This window comes from Lepidochelys kempii, chromosome 9 (assembly GCF_965140265.1).
Source record: "Lepidochelys kempii isolate rLepKem1 chromosome 9, rLepKem1.hap2, whole genome shotgun sequence".
Taxonomy (NCBI): Eukaryota; Metazoa; Chordata; order Testudines; family Cheloniidae; genus Lepidochelys; species Lepidochelys kempii.
The window spans coordinates 50,470,369-50,490,679 of NC_133264.1; the positions used below are offsets into that span (position 1 = coordinate 50,470,369).

Genomic DNA, 20,311 nt, shown 5'->3' on the forward strand with positions numbered 1-20,311 from the left:
AGGAATGGGAGGAGGGGTTGGATGGGGTGGCAGGGGGCAGTTAGGGGCCAGAGGTCCGGGGGCGGTCAGGGGACTGAGAGCAGGGGACAGGGGATGGGACAGGGGGGCCATCAGGGAACAGGGGGGGCAGATGGGGCTGGAGTCCTGGGGGGGCTGTCAGGGGGTGAGAAGCGGGGGGGGGTTCAGATGGGGGCAGGGGCCTGTCTGTTTGGGGAGGCACAGCCTCCCCCAACCGGCCCTCAATGCAATTTCAGAAACCTGATGCGGCCCTCAGGCCAAAAAGCTTGCCCGCCCCTGCTCTAGTCACGTGCCCTTGCATGAGTCAGAGCAGCCATTACCCGTACACTAGATAGAAGGTCCTCAGGAATGTCCATTAGATGGGGATAGGCTTCTTCTGTGGCCTGTTGTGTTCGTTGGTGGGCAATTACTCAAACTCCATTCACAATGTGCTGGCTAGACTTGATGTAAACTGCATTGTGGGTGTTTAGATTCATAGATACTAAGGTCAGAAGGGACCATTATGATCATCTAGTCTGACCTCTTGCACAATGCAGGCCACAGAATCTCACCCACCCACTCCTGCGAAAAACCTCTCACCTATGTCTGAGCTACTGAAGTCCTCAAATCTTGGTTTAAAGACTTCAAGGAGCAGAGAATCCTCCAGCAAGTGACCCGTACCCCATGCTACAGAAAAAGGTGAAAAACTTCCAGGGCCTCTTCCAATCTGCCCTGGAGGAAAATTCCTTCCCAACCCCAAATATGGCGATCAGCTAAACCCTGAGCATATGGGCAAGATTCACCAGCCAGATACCCAGGAAAGAATTTTCTGTAGTAACTCAGATCCCACCCCATCTAACATCCCATCACAGGCCATTAGGCCTATTTACCATGAATATTTAAAGATCAATTAGTTACCAAAATCATGTTATCCCATCATCCCATCTCCTCCATAAACTTATCGAGTTTAATCTTAAAGCCAGATAGATCTTTTTCCCCCACTGCTTCCCTTGGAAGGCTATTCCAAAACTTCATTCCTCTGATGGTTAGAATCCTTCATCTAATTTCAAGTCTAAACTTCCCAATGACCAGTTTATATCCATTTGTTCTTGTGTCCACATTGGTACTGAGCTTAAATAATTCCTCTCCCTCTCTGGTATTTATCCTTCTGATATATTTATAGAGAGCAATCATATCTCCCCTCAGCCTTCTTTTAGTTAGGCTAAACAAGCCAAGCTCCTTGAGTCTCCTTTCATAAGACAAGTTTTCCATTCCTCAGATCATCCTAGTAGCCCTTCTCTGTACCTGTTCCAGTTTGAATTCATCCTTCTTAAACATGGGAGACCAGAACTGCACACAGTATTCCAGGTGAAGTCTCACCAGTGCCTTGTATAACGGTACGAAAACCTCCTTATCTCTACTGGAAATACCTCGCCTGATGCATCCCAAGACCGCATTAGCTTTTTTCACAGCCATATCACATTGGCGGCTCATAGTCATCCTATGATTAACCAATACTCCAAGGTCCTTCTCCTCCTCCATTACTTCTAATTGATGCATCACCAGTTTATAACTAAAATTCTTATTAATCCCTAAATGCATAACCTTACACTTCTCACTATTAAATTTCATCCTATTACTATTACTCCAGTTTACAAGGTCATCCAGATCCTCCTATATGATATCCTGGTCCTTCTCTAAATTGGCAATACCTCCCAGCTTTGAATCATCCACAAACTTTATTAGCACACTCCCACTTTTTGTGCCGAGGTCAGTAATAAAAAGATTAAATAAGATTGGTCCCAAAACCGATCCCTGAGGAACTCCACTGGTAACCTCCCTCCAGCCTGACAGTTCACCTTTCAGTAGGACCCGCTGTAGTCTCCCTGTTAACCAATTCCTTATCCACCTTTCAATTTTCCTATTGATCCCCATCTTTTCCAATTTAACTAATAATTCCCCATATGGCATGGTATCAAATGTCTTACTGAAATCTAGGTAAATTGGATCCACTGTGTTTCCTTTGTCTAAAAAATCTGTTACTTTCTCAAAGAAGGAGATCAGGTTGGTTTGGCACGATCTACCTTTTGTAAAACCATGTTGTATTTTGTCCCATTTACCATTGACTTCAATGTCCTTAACTACTTTCTCCTTCAAAATTTTTTCCAAGACCTTGCTTACTACAGATGTCAAACTAACAGGCCTGTAGTTACCCGGATCACTTTTTTCCCCCTTTTTTAAAAATAGGAACTATGTTAGCAATTCTCCAATCATACGGTACAACCCCTGAGTTTACAGATTCATTAACAATTCTTGCTAATGGGCTTGCAATTTCATGTGCCAATTCCTTTAATATTCTTGGATGAAGATTATCTGGGCCCCCTGATTTAGTCCCATTAAGCTGTTTGAGTTTCGCTTTCTACCTCAGATGTGGTAATATCTACCTCCATATCCTCATTCCCATTTGTCATGCTACCATTATCCCTAAGATCCTATTTAGTCTTATTAAAGACTGAGGCAAAGTATTTGTTTAGATATTGGGCCATGCCTAGATTATCCTTGACCTCCACTCCATCCTCCGTGTTTAGCGGTCCCACTTCTTCTTTCTTTGTTTTCTTCTTATTTATATGACTATAGAACCTTTTACTATTGGTTTTAATTCCCTTTGCAAGGTCCAACTCTACTTGACTTTTAGCCTGTCTCACTTTATCCCTACATGTTCTGACCTCAATAAGGTAGCTTTCCTTGCTGATCTCTCCTGTCTTCCACTCCCGGTATGCTTTCTGCTTTTTCTTAATCACCTCTCTGAGATGCTTGCTCATCCAGCTTGGTCTATAACTCCTGCCTATGAATTTTTTCCCCTTTTTTGGGATGCAGGCTTCCGATAGCTTCTGCAGCTTTGATTTAAAGTAATCCCAGGACTCCTCTGCCTTTAAATCCATAAATTCTTCAGTCCAATCCCTTTCCCTAACTAATTTCCTTAATTTTTGAAAGTCAGCCCTTTTGAAATCAAAAACCCTACTAGCAGATTTATTTTTGTTAATCCTTCCATTCAGTTTGAACTGAATTAGCTCGTGATCACTTGAACCAGGATTATCCCCTACAACCATTTCTTCTATGAGGAGCAAACACATTTGAAATATAGGAACATAGTCAATATTCATAACTTCAGATACAAAAATAATATATGCATACAAATAGGAGAACCATATTCAGCAAATCATAACTTTTCCATAGATACCTTACATGACCTACCGTATAAACTCGTTCATTAGTCCATTCGTTTATAAGCCGACCCCCCAAAATGGATAGGTAAAAATGGCAAAAACTGTATGACCCTTTCATAAGCCAACTCTGTATTTCAGGGGTTGGCAAACTTTGGCTCCTGGCCCATATGGGTAAGTCGCTGGTGGGTCGGGACATTTTGTTTACTTGGAGCATCTGCAGGCATGGAGCCCCTCAGTTCCTAGTGGCTGCAGTTTGCTGTTCCCAGCCACTGGGAGCTGCGGGAAGCAGCGCGGGCTGAGGGACATGCTGGCTGCCACTTCCCGCAGCTCCCATTGGCTGAGAACGGCGAACTGTGGCCAAAGGGAGCTGAGGGGCTCCGTGTCTGCGAAAGCTCCAGGTAAACAAAATGACATTATATTAGATATTCAATTCAATAGAGCTTAAAATTGTCAAATTTTGATGTAGACCCATTGATAAGCCAACCCCGCTCTTCAATGCTTCACTTTTTTACCAAAAAAATTTGGCTTATGAACGAGTATATACGGTACTTTGTATAAGATTTGCTGTATTTATATAACAATGGTAGCCACAATGGTCATATTTTAATCATATAACATCAGAACATTCTTTGTGTATTGTTTGCACAGCTCTGCCAGTACATCTCAGTCATGACCTACAACATATGCTATTCCAGTTCTGAGTCTTCCTTGAGAAGAGGCATCCGAACTGTAATTGAATGTAGTCTTGTGAACAATTAATGTAATCTATAGCAATTAATTTACTGTGCAATGATTTCACCTATGGGGAGACGAGCAGAAAAGTTTGGCACACTGTGTATCCCAGCTTCCCCGACGTTCTAAGTGATGTAGTTTATTATCAAAACTAAGTTCCTCTTGGAAAATTATAACCGTAAGTCTGATATGTTTTCTCTCCGAGGCATGTAATTGTCAGTCCTTGTAGACCATTAATTGATCTGTCTTCTAACATTTGAACAAACATAGTTAAACTGCTTATGCAGACAGTAACTCTCCTAGCTAGCCTCTTTTTTGTTAAGCTTTTGTTCCAAAAAGCAGAGGTAAATCTAGACCATAAATACTCTTCATGCCTTTTGCTGATGTTTTATGCTAATGATGTACAAGTGAACACCCAATTATAGCTGTCCTCTAGTATTTTTCTTTAGCCCAAAATAGTTTTCAAAAGTAAAAATATAGTAAATGTTTGTTCATAATCTTAAAGTTAGATCCCCTTATTGTGCTTTTTTGCTTTTATTGGATGTGGATTATTAGCTAACTAGTGTGTAAACTGAAATTAAGAGAGACTGCTCTGGGGAAAGCTTTTTATGAATATATACTTTTCTCACTACTTTAATCTGATTTCTCCCCTCCTCCCAATAATTTGTTCCTAATTATGACAGAAGTACCTGTTTGGCGTTTGGCTTGTTTTTTTTCCTAGTGTACTATCTCTGAAATTCTTTGATTTCTTTTATTATTATTTTTAATTTTGTTTTAGTCCCTTGACTTTTTTGTATTGAGATCTAGGCCTTGATACTTCAAACACCAGCATGCTTATCTTTACTACTGAGAGTGGTCCCATTCATGTCATAGGGTAGTGAAATGTGTGCATAAGTGTTCGTAGGATCGGGGCCTTAATCTGATTTTCGTAAAGTAGTAACTTCCCTTCCAGCATCTCTGGTCTTGTAAAAGAAGTTAAATCATTCCTTTTTTTAGTTTAGTCAGTTGTCTGCTAGAATAGTGCAGTTATACTCGAGCTGGTGCTTTATTTACATCTGTACTTAAGGTTGCATGAGCATTATAATCCTTTGTTTTCAGTTTTTTATAATGTTCAGGGACTTCAATATGTTGGGCTGAAATTTTTCCAGAAATGGTCTCTGCCTGTGTATGTATTTTTTTTATAGTTTAATTAAAAAAATTGGTTGCCATTTCTGAATGAGCAAGTAAAAGATGACAACAGCAAACTTTCCCCATTTTTATATGTTGTAAATAAATTCTTGAAACAATTTTTTAAAGAGCTCTACTGACAAAATGGCTGGGGTAGAGAGTTCAAAGTTTTGTATGGCAATGTTCCTTTTTGAGTTCTGGTGAACATTTAGTTTTATTTGGCAGATAGGAGGGTTTCCAAATTTTCTATGTATGCAGGTAAAATTTTTAAAAACCTATATTCTACGCAAAGCTGCATGTATGCGTACTGGGAAGATGCAAGTTTTCTAAAGAACACTGCCTCATTAACTGTGTACGTTGAATGAAGCTGAGATCCTGTTCCATTCTCTGCATGTTGGTTTAAGCCGTTACAATTTTTTTGCCCTGTGTGTATGTCTTTCGCTGCTTTGGAAAACTATGGGCTTGGCTACACTTGTGAGTTACAGCACATTAAAGGAGCCCCGGGCGCACTAGCTCAATACTCGTCCACACTGGAAGGCACATGGAGCGCTCTGACTCTGCGGCTGGCCCGTTCCTGGTACTCCACCTCGGTGAGTGGAATAACGTTTGTTATGCCCCCGCTGGAGCGCCACGGCGCCAGTGTGGATGCCCTGGTCTGTTAGTGCGCTCTGATCGACCTCCAGAGGTGTCCCACAGTGCCTGTCGTAGCCACTCTGGTCATTACTTTGAACTCTACTGCCCTGCCCTCAGGTGACCAACCGTCAGACCCACCCTTTAAATTCTCTGGGAATTTTGAAAATCCCCTTCCTGTTTGCTCAGCCAGGCGTGGAATCCTCTCGGCGAACCTTTCCAGATGACCATGCCTCCATGCACCAGACGATCCCCAGTATGGAGCAATGGCGAGGTGCTGGACCTAACCGGTGTTTGGGTGGAGGAAGCTGTCCAGTCCCAGATGCACTCCAGCTGTAGAAATTACAATACCTTCAGGCAGATATCAAGGGACATGATGGAAAGGGGCCACGACTGGCACACACTGCAGTGCAGGATTAAAATGAAGGAGCTGTGGAATGCCTACCACAAAGCGCACAAGGCAAACAGCTGCTCCGGTGCTGCCCCTGCGACCTGCCGTTTCTACAAAGAGCTGGACGCGATACTTGGGGCTGACCCCACCTCCACTCCGAGTACCACCATGGACACTTCAGAGCCCAGTTCAACAAGGTGGGAGGATGAGGAGGAGCAGCAGGGTCAGAGCGAGGGTGCTGAGGCAGAGGAAGACACCCTGGAATCCCTAGATGCATGCAGCCAGAAGCTGTTCTCAAGCCAGGAGGAAGGTAGCCACTCACAGCAGTCAGTGTCGGGGGAAGGACAAACACCAGAGGAGGTTCCCAGTAAGCGGCTTTTATTTTGGGAAGGAATTTATTTGGTGCGGGCTCTTGGGGTGAGGAGGGTTAGGGCTGCATGCATGCCTAGATGCGGAATAGGACCTTGGTATGCTCTCTCTCACATCTTGGTAATCTGTCTCAACAATCTCTTCAAAGATCTCATCCAGAACTTGGGAAATGTGCTTGCACAGGTTTCTCGGGTGAGCCACTGTGTTCCTTGTCCCAGTAAAGCTAACTTGTCCTCGCCACTGTGCCGTGAGGGGCGGGGGGACCATAGCTGCGCACAGGCAAGCTGCATATGGGCCAGGGCGGAATCCGCATTGGATTAGAAGACCCTCCCTTGCTTCCCAGGTCACCCTCAGCAGCGAGATATCCAGGACTAACTCCTGTGGAAAATGTGGGGGCAGTGTTCAGTATAGGGCCCCCCTGCCGCTGTTGGCTCTCCCCAAGGCACAGAAACCCAGAGGACAATACAGCCGTGAAACAATCAGTCACGCTTGACCCTGTGCTGACTCAGCATGTTGGGGCTCCTGTGGGTTATGTGCGCTCGCTTTAGGACGGGCAAATTATGCAATTGTGTAGACTGTGCTTGCCCTTAAGTATGAGGGAATCATTGCTCTGTCTGGTGTGAACAATGCTGCCTCTGTTAAGTGTTGCATTTTTCCTTTGCAGATGCAACCTTGAGATCTCAGCCGTCCATGTTATCACCAGCCGAAAGACTCCAAAGAATCAGAAAGAGCCAACGTAGAAGCAAGGAAGCCATGTTGCATGAAGTAATGCAGCATTCAATCAATGAAAATCAAAAAGTGCAGGAGTGGCGGGACAGGGAAAGGAGGATCAGCCAGCAGAATGAGGACTGCTGGCACAAAAGCGCGGTGCTCCGGCAGCAAAGCACGGATCGTCTGATAAGCATAATGGAGCGCCAGGCGGACTCGATCCAGGTGCTTGTAGCCATGCAGGCGGAGCACTACCGTGCCTGGACTCCCCCCCCCCCCCCCCCCCACAGCCCTTGTCCCAAAACTCTTTCCTTTGTGCCCCCATGTCGCCTCCAACCCACTGTCCCCAACATCCGGGTTCTTACCGCCACCAGCTGCCTCCAACACCTGTAGCTTCACCACCCAGCCCTGAAAACTATGACTCTTACCCACTGCACTCAACCCCCATCACCATGCAGTATAGCCATCCTGAAATGCAGCACTCATTGCACAGTACTCCAAAGAGGAAGGCTGAGTATGATAACAGGACAGATGCAAATCTGTGGTTGTACCATTCCCCACCCCACCCCCTTGCCCTGTCTGTTTCACAAGCAGTTGTTTCTTTTCAATAAATGGATTTTTTGGCTTTGAAAATATTCTTTATTATTACATAAAGTAAAAGATACCTTAGCCCAGAAAAGAAACAGGCTCTGCAAGTCAGCGTAGCAAACACAGATTCCTACCAACGTTGGAACCACTGCACTTCACTCCCGTTCAGGGCACCAGACATTACTGGTGGCTTTCAGCCTCAAATTGCTCCCTCAAGGCATCCCTAATTCTTGCAGCCTCACGCTGGGCCTCTCTAATAGCCCTGCTCTCTGGCTGTTCAAATTCAGCCTCCAGGATTTGAACCTCCGAGTTCCATGCCTGAGTGAATCATTCACCCTTCCCTTCACAAATGTTATGGAGGGTGCAGCACATGGATAGAACCGCAGGGCTACTGTCATCGGCCAGATCCAGCTTCCCGTACAGAGAGCTCCAGTGGTCCTTTAAACGGCCAAAAGCACACTCCATCGTCATTCTGCACCTGCTCAGCTGTTGTTGAACCTCTCCTTGCTGCTGTCAAGGCTCCCTGTGTAGGGTTTCATGAGCCATGGCATTAACGGGTAAGCGGGGTCTCCAAGGATCACAATGGGCATTTCGACTTCCCCTACAGTGATCTTCTGGTCTGGGAAAAAAGTCCCAGCTTGCAGCTTCCTGAACAGGCCAGTGTTCCAAAAGATGCTTGTGTCATGCACCTTTCTGGGCCAGCCTGTGTTAATGTAAATGAAAAGCCCACGGTGATCCGCAAGTGCCTGGAGAACCATCGAGAAATACCCCTTCCGATTAACATACTCGGAGGCTAGGTGGGCTGGTGCCAGAATTGGAATGTGTATGCCGTCTATCGCTCCTCCGCAGTTAGGGAAACCCATTTGTGTAAAGCCATCCACAATGTCATGCAAGTTACCCGGAGTCACCGATCTTCTGAGCAGGATGTGATTAATGGCCCTGCAAACTTGCATCAACATGATTCCACCGGTCAACTTCCCCACTCCAAATTGGTTGGCGGTAGCTATCTGGAGTTGCCAGCTTCCAGATTGCAATTGCCACGTGCTTTTCCACCGTCAGGGCAGCTCTCAATCTCATGTCCTTGCGCTGCAGGGTGGGGGCGAGCTCTTCACACAGTCCCATGAAACTGGGTTTTCTCATCCGAAAGTTCTGCAGCCACTACTTGTCATCCCAGACTTACATGAAGATGTGATCCCACCACTCAGTGCTTGTTTCCCGACCCCAGAAGCGGCATTCCATGGTGGTGAGCATGTCCGTGAATGCCACAAGCAAGCTTGTGTTATATGCGTTACTCGAGTCGATATCATCATCGGAGCCCTCACTGTCACTTTGCATTATAAGGAATAACTCGACTACCAAATGTGACGTGCTGGCGAGACTCATCAGCATACTCCTCAGTAGTTCGAGCTCCATTCCCGCAGCCCGAAAGAGAAGACAGAGCGCGCAGTACAAAAAACGTTGAAAGATGGCGCCAAATATGGATGGAAGCACAGGGATTGCTGGGATGCAAACAGATGCATCATGGGGCGTTGGGACAGGACCCAGAATGCCCCGCCCCCCACCCTGTTCCCACAAGCCACAGCGCCAGAATGGGAAGAGATGCTTTGTGGGATAGCTGCCCATAATGCACCGCTCCCAGTGCCGCTGAAAGTGCCACAAATGTGGCCATGCCAGTGCGCTTGCAGCTGTCAGTGTGGACAGACTGCAGCGTTTCCCTACTGCGCTCTCCGAAGGCGGGTTTAACTTGAAGCACTCTACATCTGCAAGTGTAGCCATGCCCTCAGTCAGTGTTTGCTTCCTTGAATCATATGGGCATTGTGTGCTTCAGACTCTGGACTGGCCATTCTGCTAGTGCCAGTCAAATAATTTCAGCTTGTTCCGTGGTTGGGCACTGTCATAAACATACAGCTAAGGGTAGCGTATAATCCCTCCTTTACCTGTAAAGGGTTAATCAGTTCCATTAACCTAGTTGGCACCTGACCAGAAGCACCAATGGAGAAAGAAGATACTTTCAAATCTGGGGGAGAAAGGTTTTTGTTTGTGCTCTTTGTTGTTCTCTCGAAGACAGAGAGACCAAGCAACTAATCCAGCTCCTACTAAATGATACATCAAAAATTACAGAAATAGTAAGTAATAGCAAGGAAATGCATTAGAGTATCTTTTGTTTTAGCTTGTGAATTTTCCCTATGCTAAGAGGAAGGTTTATTCCTGTTTCTTGTAACTTTAAAGTTTTGCCTAGAGGGGAATCCTCTATGTTTTAAATTGTATTACCCTGTACAATTACCTTCCATCCTGATTTTACAGAGGTGCTTGTTTTTCTTTATAAAAAAGTTCTGTTTTTAAGAATCTGATTGGTTAAAGGGATTTGGGGGGATATTTTGGGGAAACAGGAACTCCAAGTGGTTCTTTGTCTAACTCACTTGGTGGTGGCAGCAATACCGTCCAAGGACAAGGAAGAATTCATGCCTTGGGGAAGTTTTTAACCTAAGCTGGTAGAAATAAGCTTAGGGGGTCTTTCATGCGGGTCCCCGCATCTGTACCCTAGAGTTCAGAGTGGGGAGAGAACTCTGACAGGCATTAAAGTCAGAAATTTCAGGAAGTTAAGACACTACTAGGCTGACAGGAGAGCTGCTCCCATTGGCGTGGTTAACCCACCTCTGCGAGAGGCGGCAGCTATGTCTTTGAGGTAAGCCTTCCTGTCGACATAGTGCTATCTACACCACGGGTGAGGTTGGTATAACTGAATTGCTCGGGGTGTGTGTGTGTGTGAATTTTTTTAAGCCCCTGAGCAATATAGTTATACAGGTGTAATTTTATAGTGTAGACCTGGCCTAAATATCCTGGATTTTGTGCTGTGTTAAATCTGAAATTGGTTGAATGTCATTTTTGAGGAAAAGCATTTTTTTGGTTGAAGCACGTGAGAGTTGGTAGATTGGAATCCTCTTCCTGGGGCTGGTCTATGCTACAAAGTAAGGTCGGTTTAACTACATTGCTCATGCCATGTGCGATGTAATTAAGCCGATCTAAGCCTTGGTATAGAGACTGGTAGGAATTCTTCTGTCAGTCTAGCTACCGGCTCTTGGAGAGGTGGATTTACTTCAGCAGTAGAGGAATCCTTTCCATCTCTGTAGTGTCTACATTACAGTGCTACTATGGCGCTGCTGCTGTAGCGTTTCTAGCATAGCCATATCCCCAGCTTTGCCAGTAATGTGCTATCTGATCTTAGGCAGCTCTTTACACTCCTGTGTCTGAATTTCCACATCTGTAAAATGGAGGTTCTTTTATATCATTAGAACCGTAGAACTGCAAAGTAGTCGTGTTTAATATAAGAAAGTATTTCCTTTTAAAAATTGAGGCATTTAACCTGTGGAATTTATTACCACTAGATATAATGGAGGCCAAGGGCCTAGTAGGATTAAGAAAAAAATTAGATATTTATATGGCAGAGAACATCTATGGTTACGTTAGACAGGATTTAAAAAAACAATTAGAAGAGATATAAGCCTTTATGCTTCAGGACATAAGCCAACCTCATTTCAGTTTGCATGCTCTTGCAGTCTGTTCTTAAAATTGGAAAGTTTCCATCTGGAGCAAAAAGAAAAATCCAGCATTGCAGCTGGACAGGTTGTGGTTAGCTGCTGCTGCTCATTAAATAAAGAGATAAACATTTAGGCAAGGCCCCTGCAGCTGGTTAACATGGTTAGCATCAAAACCACTGCTTTGAAAATGCCCCTTCCTTTCCTAAACATAGTATTTGGGGCTTTTCCTAGTCAGTTATTGAAACTCAATCCCAAGAGAGAATGTGTTCAAAAATGTAGGAAATTGCGTCATAAAACACTTAAGCTTATCCAAGTAATGATAATGAATTCACTTACCACGAGGGAACTGTAATAAATAGGATGGGTGAGTTCAGGACAGAGAATGTTTCTACCATCTCTAATAGAGGCTATAATAGCAGGGTGGATTTGATTTAAATCAAACTGATTGAAATCATGATTTCAATCACGAGTCAGGAAAACTTCATTTAGTCATGGATTTCTACATAAAAGTGCATTCTTGTTAGTTGTTATAACCTTAATACATATGCTTCACAACTCAGAGATAGATGTAGGTTTCATTTTTAGAAGGTACACACTATACATTTTTTAAGTGATTTATTTTGAGAACTTTTCAGATTAGTTTTACAGCTATATCAGAAAATGAATGATTGTTTGGTTATCTCATTTATCAAAGGTAATTGAAGCAGATATTTATGAAGTCATTGGGAGGTGAACTATCTCCAGTTCAATAGGTTGATCATTAATATTTGGAGGACTTTCTTGCCATGCTATATTAGGAGATCACCAGACAGACATTTAGATTATTTAACTGAAACAACAATGTTATGTATTCTGGATTTTTTGTCTTCAACAGCAAACATATAATATTATAACACAACAAGCATATGAATTTTTTAATTTAAATATTCACGTTTTTTAAAATCAGGTTTGTTTTGGTTAAAATTGTTTTTAACTAAAATAGTTAAATGAAATATTTTTTAAAAAAAATTAAATCGACTGTCAGCCAGGTCAACACGAGAAACTTAAAATATTGGCTTCTGCAGCTAACTCAGTTCTCTTCACCGTCATTTTCCTGTTTGTTCATAATCTGGAGAAGAAGCTTTCCTGCTTTTTCAGGTCCCAAAAGATTTCTCAGTTTGGAATGAATTAGTCCAAAGGAAGAAAATATTTTTCTACACGGGCAGAAGAAGCTACTGTTGTTACAAGTGAGATTATCACTTCAACAGTCTCTGAATCCAAGTGCTTAAGTGAGTTCCACCAGTTCACTGGTGTGACTTTCTTTAAAACATCATCAGCAAACATATATTTCTTGAATGGTTCATCCTTAGCTCTGAAGTTTATTATAGTTGGCATTATGGAGAGATGATTGCTGGATGTCCATGTCATAGCCAACTCCTCTTCTTCAGTAGTTAAGGTTTGACCCTCGTATCGAGTATTGAGACTATTTGCAAGAAAATGAGCTGGAGATAGTGCTTGTCCCATTCGTTTTTTTAATGCTTGTAATTTAACTCTGTCATTGCATATTTCTCTTTTTAAGATCTCACTCAATTCTTTCCAAATTTCAACAGCATCAGCAATAAAACAGCTATTTCCATGCATTTTGTTCAAGGCTACAGAAATAGGCTTCAGGATACTCAGCATGTGTTCAACATTTCTCTTAAGCCCAATGTTGGGAACTTCGGCTGTGACAGTGCCGTCTATCTTTTTACAATTTTGTTCACAAACTGTCATCAGATTAGTCCAATTCTTGATATAGTGCTCAAAATAGTCCACTACTGAGTTCCATCGCGCACCTTGTGGGAGAGTTATCTTGGTTCTTCCGCTTTTTTCAGAGCAGCTGCTGCAAAGTGGTTGTTACGGAAGTATTTTGCCAAAAACATTAGCCTTTATTTCTGGAACACTGAAGTCTTTGGCTAGGAGGTGCATCAAATGAGCACTGCAAATGTATATTATCATCTTGGGACTCTCTTCACAATAATGTCTTCTCACTTTGTATACATTTGCAATATTGTCTGTGACCAAGCTGCATACTAGACATTTGAATTTTTTTTCAGCATTTGTTATAGCTTTTACTGCTACTTCTTGTAAGTATTCTGCAGCGTATGCATTTCCTGATCATAGAATCATAGAATATCAGGGTTGGAAGGGACCTCAGGAGGTCATCTAGTCCAACCCCCTGCTCAAAGCAGGACCAATCCCCAACTAAATCATCCCAGCCAGGCTTTGTCAAGCCTGACCTTAAAAACTTCTAAGGAAGGAGATTCCACCACCTCCCTAGGTAACTCATTCCAGTGTTTCACCACCCTCCTAGTGAAAAAGTTTTTCCTAATATCCAACCTAAACCTCCCCCACTGCAACTTGAGACCATTACTCCTTGTCCTGTCCTCTTCTACCACTGAGAATAGTCTAGAACCATCCTCTCTGGAACCCCCTTTCAGGTAGTTGAAAGCAGCTATCAAATCTCCCCTCATTCTTCTCTTCTGCAGACTAAACAATCCCAGTTCCCTCAGCCTCTCCTCATAACTCATGTGTTCCAGACCCCTAATCATTTTTGTTGCCCTTCGCTGGACTCTCTCCAATTTATCCACATCCTTCTTGTAGTGTGGGGCCCAAAACTGGACACAATACTCCAGATGAGGCCTCACCAATGTCGAATAGAAGGGAACGATCACGTCCCTCGATCTGCTCGCTATGCCCCTACTTATACATCCCAAAATGCCATTGGCCTTCTTGGCAACAAGGGCACACTGTTGACTCATATCTAGCTTCTCGTCCGCTGTCACCCCTAGGTCCTTTTCTGCAGAACTGCTGCCTAGCCATTTGGTCCCTAGTCTGTAGCTGTGCATTGGGTTCTTCCCTCCTAAGTGCAGGTAAGTAATAAGTATCCTTATTGAACCTCATCAGATTTCTTTTGGCCCAATCCTCCAATTTGTCTAGGTCCCTCTGTATCCTATCCCTGCCCTCCAGCGTATCTACCACTCCTCCCAGTTTAGTATCATCCGCAAATTTGCTGAGAGTGCAATCCACACCATCCTCCAGATCATTTATGATGTATCAGTTGTTTCTGTAAGGAAGACATTCCCTTCTTCTTTTGTCAGACAAGCACATACAACAGGATCATTGTGGATATTGCTCCATCCATCAAGACTCAGGTTAACAATTTTACCCTCTAGACCTTTTGCATACTGCTCAATTTCTCTTTCATACACTTTATCCAGCAATTTGCCTGCGACGTCTGCTCTGTTGGGTGGACTGTATCCTGGTCTTAATGACTGAACCATGTTAATAAAGTGTGGGTTCTCGATCATACGGGAAGGAGAGTTTCTTGCATAAAAAAACAGGCATTTTTTTCATCAATTACCTCTTTTTGTAATCTTCTGGTTCTTATCACAAACTTATCTATGGTTGTTTCTGGATGATAGAGATTTTTTTTTTCTTTGACAACTGCACAAGTAAGCGTCTCTGATGGTATCTTCTAGACTGAGCACTGAGTCCCATTGGGTATATGGAAAGATTAACCTAAATAATCTATACAGAAGCCCCAGGAACCCTATAAAATTGGGTCCCTAATACATGAACTATTGGAACTCATTTACAAAACTTTCCTTAAACGTTACATGAATATATTGTCTCATTACTATAGAATTAGAATTTTTAATCCCTATTCCATGATGAGATATCTTTGAGCTATAATGTATCTTAATTAAAACTGTCTTTAGATAGGTTTTTCCCTCAAAAAGCATTTTATCAAAAAAATCTGATTTAAATAAAAAATAATTATTTTTTATCCACCTTATATAATAATGAATATTATTTGCTATATAACAGCTAAGGGTATGTCTACACTATGAAATTAAGTTGATATTATAGAAGTCGATTTTTATAAATCAGTTTTATACAGTCGATTGCGTATGTCCACACTAAGCGCATTAAGTCGGCAGAGTGCGTCCTCACTACCGTGGCTAGCATCGACTTACAGAGTGGTGTACTGTGGGTAGCTATCCCACAGTTCCCGCAGTCTCCGCCACCCATTGAAATTCTGGGTTAAGCTCCCAATGCCTGATGGGGCAAAAACATTGTTGCGGGTGGTTTTGGGTACATGTTGTCAGTTGCCCCTCCCTTCATGAAAGCAACGGCAGACAATCGTTTCACACCTTTTTTCCATGCGGACACCATACTGCTTTCAGCAGACGGTGCAGTAGGACTGCTAACCGTCGTCATCCACAGCTTCCGCTGCAACTCTGCTCTGCTGCTATTGTCTCAATAGTGAATTTCTCCATGTTGTCTGTCATGGGCTCCCGGGTACGTGTGTTCTTCCTCGGGAAATGTGTGTGTTGTTAACCTTCGTCCTCCACCTCTTCCACTGCAACTTTGCTCTCCTGCTCTCATGAATCCACCTCGCAAGTCATCTCATCGTTCTCTGTAAATATCTATTCTCGTGGCATCTGTCGTCAGCCACCGCTTCCGCTGCAACTCTGCTCTCCTGCAGACGCCATACCATGGCAAGCATGGAGCCCACTCAGATCACTGTGGCTGTTATGAGCATTTAAACACCTCGTGCTTTATCCTGCAGTATGTGCAGAACCAGAACCTGCAAAAGCAGGCGAGGAGGCGGTGGCAGCGTGGTGACAAGAGTGATGAGGACATGGACACAGACTTCTCTCAAAGTACGGGCCCTGGCAATTTGGACATCCTGGTGGCAATGGGGCAGGCTCATGCTATGGTACGCCGATTCTGGGCCCGGGAAAAAAGCACAGACTGGTGGGACCGCATAGTGTTGCAGGTCTGGGATGATTCCCAGTGCCTGCGAAATTTTCGCATGCGTAAGGGCACTTTCATGGAACTTTGACTTGCTTTCCCTGCCCTTGAAGTGCAAGAATACCAAGATGAGAGCAGCCTTCACAGTTCACAAGCGAGTGGCGATAGCCCTGTGGAAGCTTGCAATGCCAGACAGCTACCGGTCAGTCGGGAATCAATTTGGAGTGGACAAATCTACTGTGGGGGCTGCTGTGATCCAAGTAGCCGACACAATCACTGAGCTGCTGCTATCAGGGGTAGTGACTCTGGGAAATGTGCAGGTCATAGTGGATAGTTTTGCTGCAATGGGATTCCCTAACTGTGGTGGGGTGATAGACGGAATGCATATCCCCATCTTGGGACTGGACCACCTTGGCAGCCAGAATGTAAACTGCAAGGGGTACTTTTCAATGGTGCTGCAAGCACTTGTGGATCACAAGGGACGTTTCACCGACATCAACGTGCGATGGCCGGGAAAGGTACATGATGCTCGCATCTTCAGGAACTCTGGTCTGTTTGAAAAGCTGCAAGAAGGGACTTACTTCCCAGACCAGAAGATAACTGTTGGAGATGTTGAAATGCCTATAGTTTATTCTTGGGGACCCAGCCTTCCCCTTAATGCCCTGCCTCATGAAGCCATACACAGGCAGCGTGGACAGTAGTAAGGAGCTGTTCAACTATAGGCTGAGCAAGTGCAGAATGGTGGTAGAATGTGCATTTGGACGTTTAAAAACACGCTGGCGCAGTTTACTGACTCGGTTAGGCCTCAGCAAAACCAATATTCTCATTGTTATTGCAGCTTGCTGTGTGCTCTACAATCTCTGTGAGAGTAAGTGGGAGACATTTATGGTGGGGTGAGAGGTTGAGGCAAATCACCTGGCCCCTGATTATGCGCATCCAGACATGAGGGCGATTAGAAGAGCGCAGCAGGGTGCGCTGCGCATCAGAGAAGCTTTGAAAACCAGTTTCATGACTGGCCAGGCTACGGTGTGACAGTTCTATTTGTTTCTCCTTTATGAAAACCCACCCACTTGGTTCACTCTACTTTCCTGTAAGCCACCCGCCCTCCCCCCTTCAATCACCGCTTGCAGAAGCAGTAAAGTCATTGTTGTTTCAAAATCATGCATTCTTTATTAATTCATCACACAAATAGGGGGATAACTGCCAAGGTAGCCTGGGAGTGGTGGGGCAGGAGGGAAGAACCAGGTGGGGTTGTGGATGAGGGGAGGAGGGAAGGACAAGGCCACACTGCACTTCAAAACTTATTGAATGCCAGCCTTCTGTTGCTTAGGCAGTCCTCTGGGGTGGAGTGGTTGGGTGCCTGGAGCCCCTCCCCCCTTCCCGGTTCTTGGGCTTCTGGGTGAGGAGGTTATGGAACTTGGGGAGGAGGGCGGGCGGTTACACAGGGGCTGCAGCGGCGGTCTGTGATCCTGCTGCCTTTCCTGCAGCTCCACCAGACGCCGGATCATATCCGTTTGATTCCCCAGTAGCCTCAACATTGCATCCTGCCTCATGTCATCATGCTGCCGCCACCTCTCATCTTACTCGTCCCTCCTGTCCTCGCGTTCATTTTATGCTTTCCTGGACTCTGCTATTGTTTGCCTTCACACATTCTGCTGAGCTTTTCCGTGTGGAAGGACAGCATGAGCTCAGAGAACATTTCATCGCGAGTGCTTTTTTTTCGCCTTCTTATTTGCTCTAGCCTCTGGGACGGAGATGATCGGGGGAGTGTTGAAACATTTGCAGCTGCGGGAGGGAAAAAAAGGGAGAGTAGTATTTAAAAAGACATTTTAGAGATCAATGAGTAGACTCTTTCATGGTGAACCAAGCTGTTAACATTACGTAGTATGTGTTTTCGGTACAAGGTCGCATTTTGCCTCTTATTTTGAGGGCCTGCCGGTTTGGTGTGAGAGATCTCACGCACACAGGGCTGGGCAACAGAATTCGGCTTGCAGGCAGCCATGGTAAGCCACAGTCTTTCGGCTTCTTCAGCCTTCATAACATGTGGGAATGGTCTCAAACAGCAGCACTGTCCTTTCCCATACCAAGCACCCATTGGGTTGTCCATTTAAAAGGAGGGACTGCGGTTTAACGTGCAGCACAAACACAACTAACCGCTCCCCCCCCTCCAATTCTCTAGAATGATCGCTTCACCCCTCCTCCCACCGCGTGACTAGTATCGGAGAAGATCCCTGCCAGCCAAATGCGAACAGCTCAGCGTAAGTGGCCTCCCCCCAGCGCGTGGCTAAAAGCGGGGATGATTTCAGCCGCAAGCAAACAGCGCAGCAGGAACGGCCACCTCTGAATGTCCCCTTAATAATGTCCCTGGAAGATTTCCGCTCCATCCCCAGACACGTTAACAAACTTTTCCAGTTAGCTGTACTGGCCGTGAATGCATCCCAAGTCTTCAGGGTGAATTAATCATTAAACACGCTTGCTTTTAAACCATGTATTATATTTACAAAGGTACACTCACCAGAAGTGCCTTCTCCACCTTCAAGGTCCGGGAGCCCAGGTTGGGAGGGTATTGGCTCCAGGGTGATAAACAATTCTTGGCTGTTGGGGAGAATGGTTTCTCCGCTTGCCTGTTGTGCGCTATCCTCCTCCTCCCCAAAATCCCCATCCCTGTTTTGTGAGACTCCCCCCTTGCAGGTGTCCACAGACAGGGGTGGGTTAGTGGTAGGGGCACCCCTTAGAATTGCATGCAGCTCATCACAGAAGTGGTATGTCTGGGGCTCTGACCTGGAGCAACCGTTTGTGCCTCTGGTTTTTTGGTGGGCTTGCCTGAGCGCCTTAATTTTCACGTGGCACTGCTGCAGATCCCTGTTATAGCCTCTGTCCATCATGCCCTTGGAGATTTTTTTCAAATATATTGGTATTTCACCTTTGGAACAGAGTTCTGATAGCATGGATTCATCTCCCCATACAGTGATCAGATCCAGTACCTCCCGTTCGATCCATGCTGGAGCTCTTTTTCGATTCTGGGACTGCATGGTCACCTGTGCTGATGAGCTCTGCATGGTTACCTGTGCTGATGAGCTCACCACGCTGGCCAAACAGGACATGAAATTCAAAAGTTCCCGGTGTTTTCCTGTGTACCTGCCAAGTGCATCTGAGTTTGAAGTGCTGTCCAGAGTGGAGCATTCTGGGATAGCTCCCAGAGGCCAATTCCATTGAATTGCGTCCACACTACCCCAAATTCGACCCGGCGATGTCGATTTCAGCGCTCATCCCCTCCTTGGCGAGGAGTACAGAAATAGATTTTAAGAGCCCTTTAAGTCTGCAAAAATGGCTTTGTCATGTGGACAGGTGCAGGGTTAAATCAAACTAATGCTGCTAAATTCAACCTAAACTTGTAGTGTAGACCAGGGCTAAGTATCTTCATCCATAGGTCTCAGTACTTTGCAAAGGAAAGTAAGTATCATTGTCCCTGTTTTACATATGGGGAAACTGACCGATGGAGGGAGTGACTTGCCCAAAGTCACACAACAGGGCTACAACAACACTGAATACAACAATAGGGAAATGGCAGAGTGGGAAATAGAATTGGGTTTCCTGAATCTCAGGCCAGAGTCCTATCATTTGCCTGCACTAAGGGGAAAAGATGTATTTCTCAGGTAATCTGTCTTTAATAGTTTTGCATACCTTCAAATTAATTGATAAATGTTTAATAAAGTTTTCAGAAGGTGTATTGTTCAGCAGATCATTTGAGAACATAATCAGGGTTGATTAAAATGCAGATTCTTGGTATGTTTGTACACTCGCTATAGTGAAGTCAAAGTTTATTTGACCATAACTATTTTATACCTAACAAAATGACCCTAAACCTGAGGGGGAAGCAGAAAGAAGCTTTTGTGGGGGCTGAATGATATTGAATAAATTAGTTCCCAGGAGAAGGGGAATATAGTTTCAAAGACTTTGGTTTTAACTGGATTATTCTGGAGAATTTGGAGGGAAACTGCAGGGGGTGCTTGTAGGACCACTAGGGGCAGCTACTCTGCATGACAAAGGAACTGCAGAGAAGTTTAACTGTCCATGAAGAGACTGTCTGGTTGTGGTCACTGCATGATATCTCTATAACTCTTTCTATGGACAGTTTCATCCTGAGTGATCATACATCAGTGACTCACAATGAGTATGACATT

The 20,311-nt window shown here is 44.5% G+C and overlaps 2 protein-coding genes across 7 annotated transcripts in view; both read left to right on the top strand.

Annotated features, from left to right (window-relative positions):
• Positions 1-20,311, top strand: part of UBE2G2 (ubiquitin conjugating enzyme E2 G2) — a 55,229-nt gene that overhangs the window by 3,059 nt on the left and 31,859 nt on the right. Inside the window, exon 1 of one of the 4 annotated variants that reach the window (XM_073360324.1) lies at positions 18,355-18,385. The exons of the other annotated variants lie outside the window; for them this stretch is intronic. Coding sequence (XP_073216425.1) covers positions 18,370-18,385 — 16 coding nt within the window. The 5' untranslated portion in view covers positions 18,355-18,369. Of the gene's footprint in view, positions 1-18,354; positions 18,386-20,311 lie in introns of those variants that run through there. 4 annotated transcript variants of the gene reach the window in all.
• LOC140917444 (uncharacterized) lies at positions 202-18,361 on the top strand. Of its 3 annotated transcripts, XM_073360320.1 has the most exons (4): positions 202-5,713; positions 5,947-6,511; positions 7,178-7,446; positions 18,307-18,361. In XM_073360320.1, the coding sequence occupies exons 1-4, from the start codon at positions 5,555-5,557 to the stop codon at positions 18,337-18,339; spliced, it is 1,026 nt and encodes a 341-aa protein (XP_073216421.1). In that variant the 5' UTR covers positions 202-5,554; the 3' UTR covers positions 18,340-18,361. The 3 variants fall into 3 exon arrangements, with proteins under 3 accessions (XP_073216421.1, XP_073216422.1, XP_073216420.1); XM_073360321.1 differs by lacking the exon at positions 18,307-18,361 and having other exon boundaries at positions 5,943-6,511; positions 7,178-7,854; XM_073360319.1 differs by lacking the exon at positions 18,307-18,361 and having other exon boundaries at positions 7,178-7,854.

Coding starts and splice junctions, on each gene's coding strand:
- LOC140917444 (XM_073360319.1), top strand. CDS start 5,555: ATGTCTTTCGCTGCTTTGGAAAACTATGGGCTTGGCTACACTTGTGAG. Junction 5,714..5,946: donor GTTCCTGGTACTCCACCTCG/GTGAGTGGAATA, acceptor TTGCTCAGCCAG/GCGTGGAATCCTCTCGGCGA. Junction 6,512..7,177: donor AACACCAGAGGAGGTTCCCA/GTAAGCGGCTTT, acceptor TTTCCTTTGCAG/ATGCAACCTTGAGATCTCAG.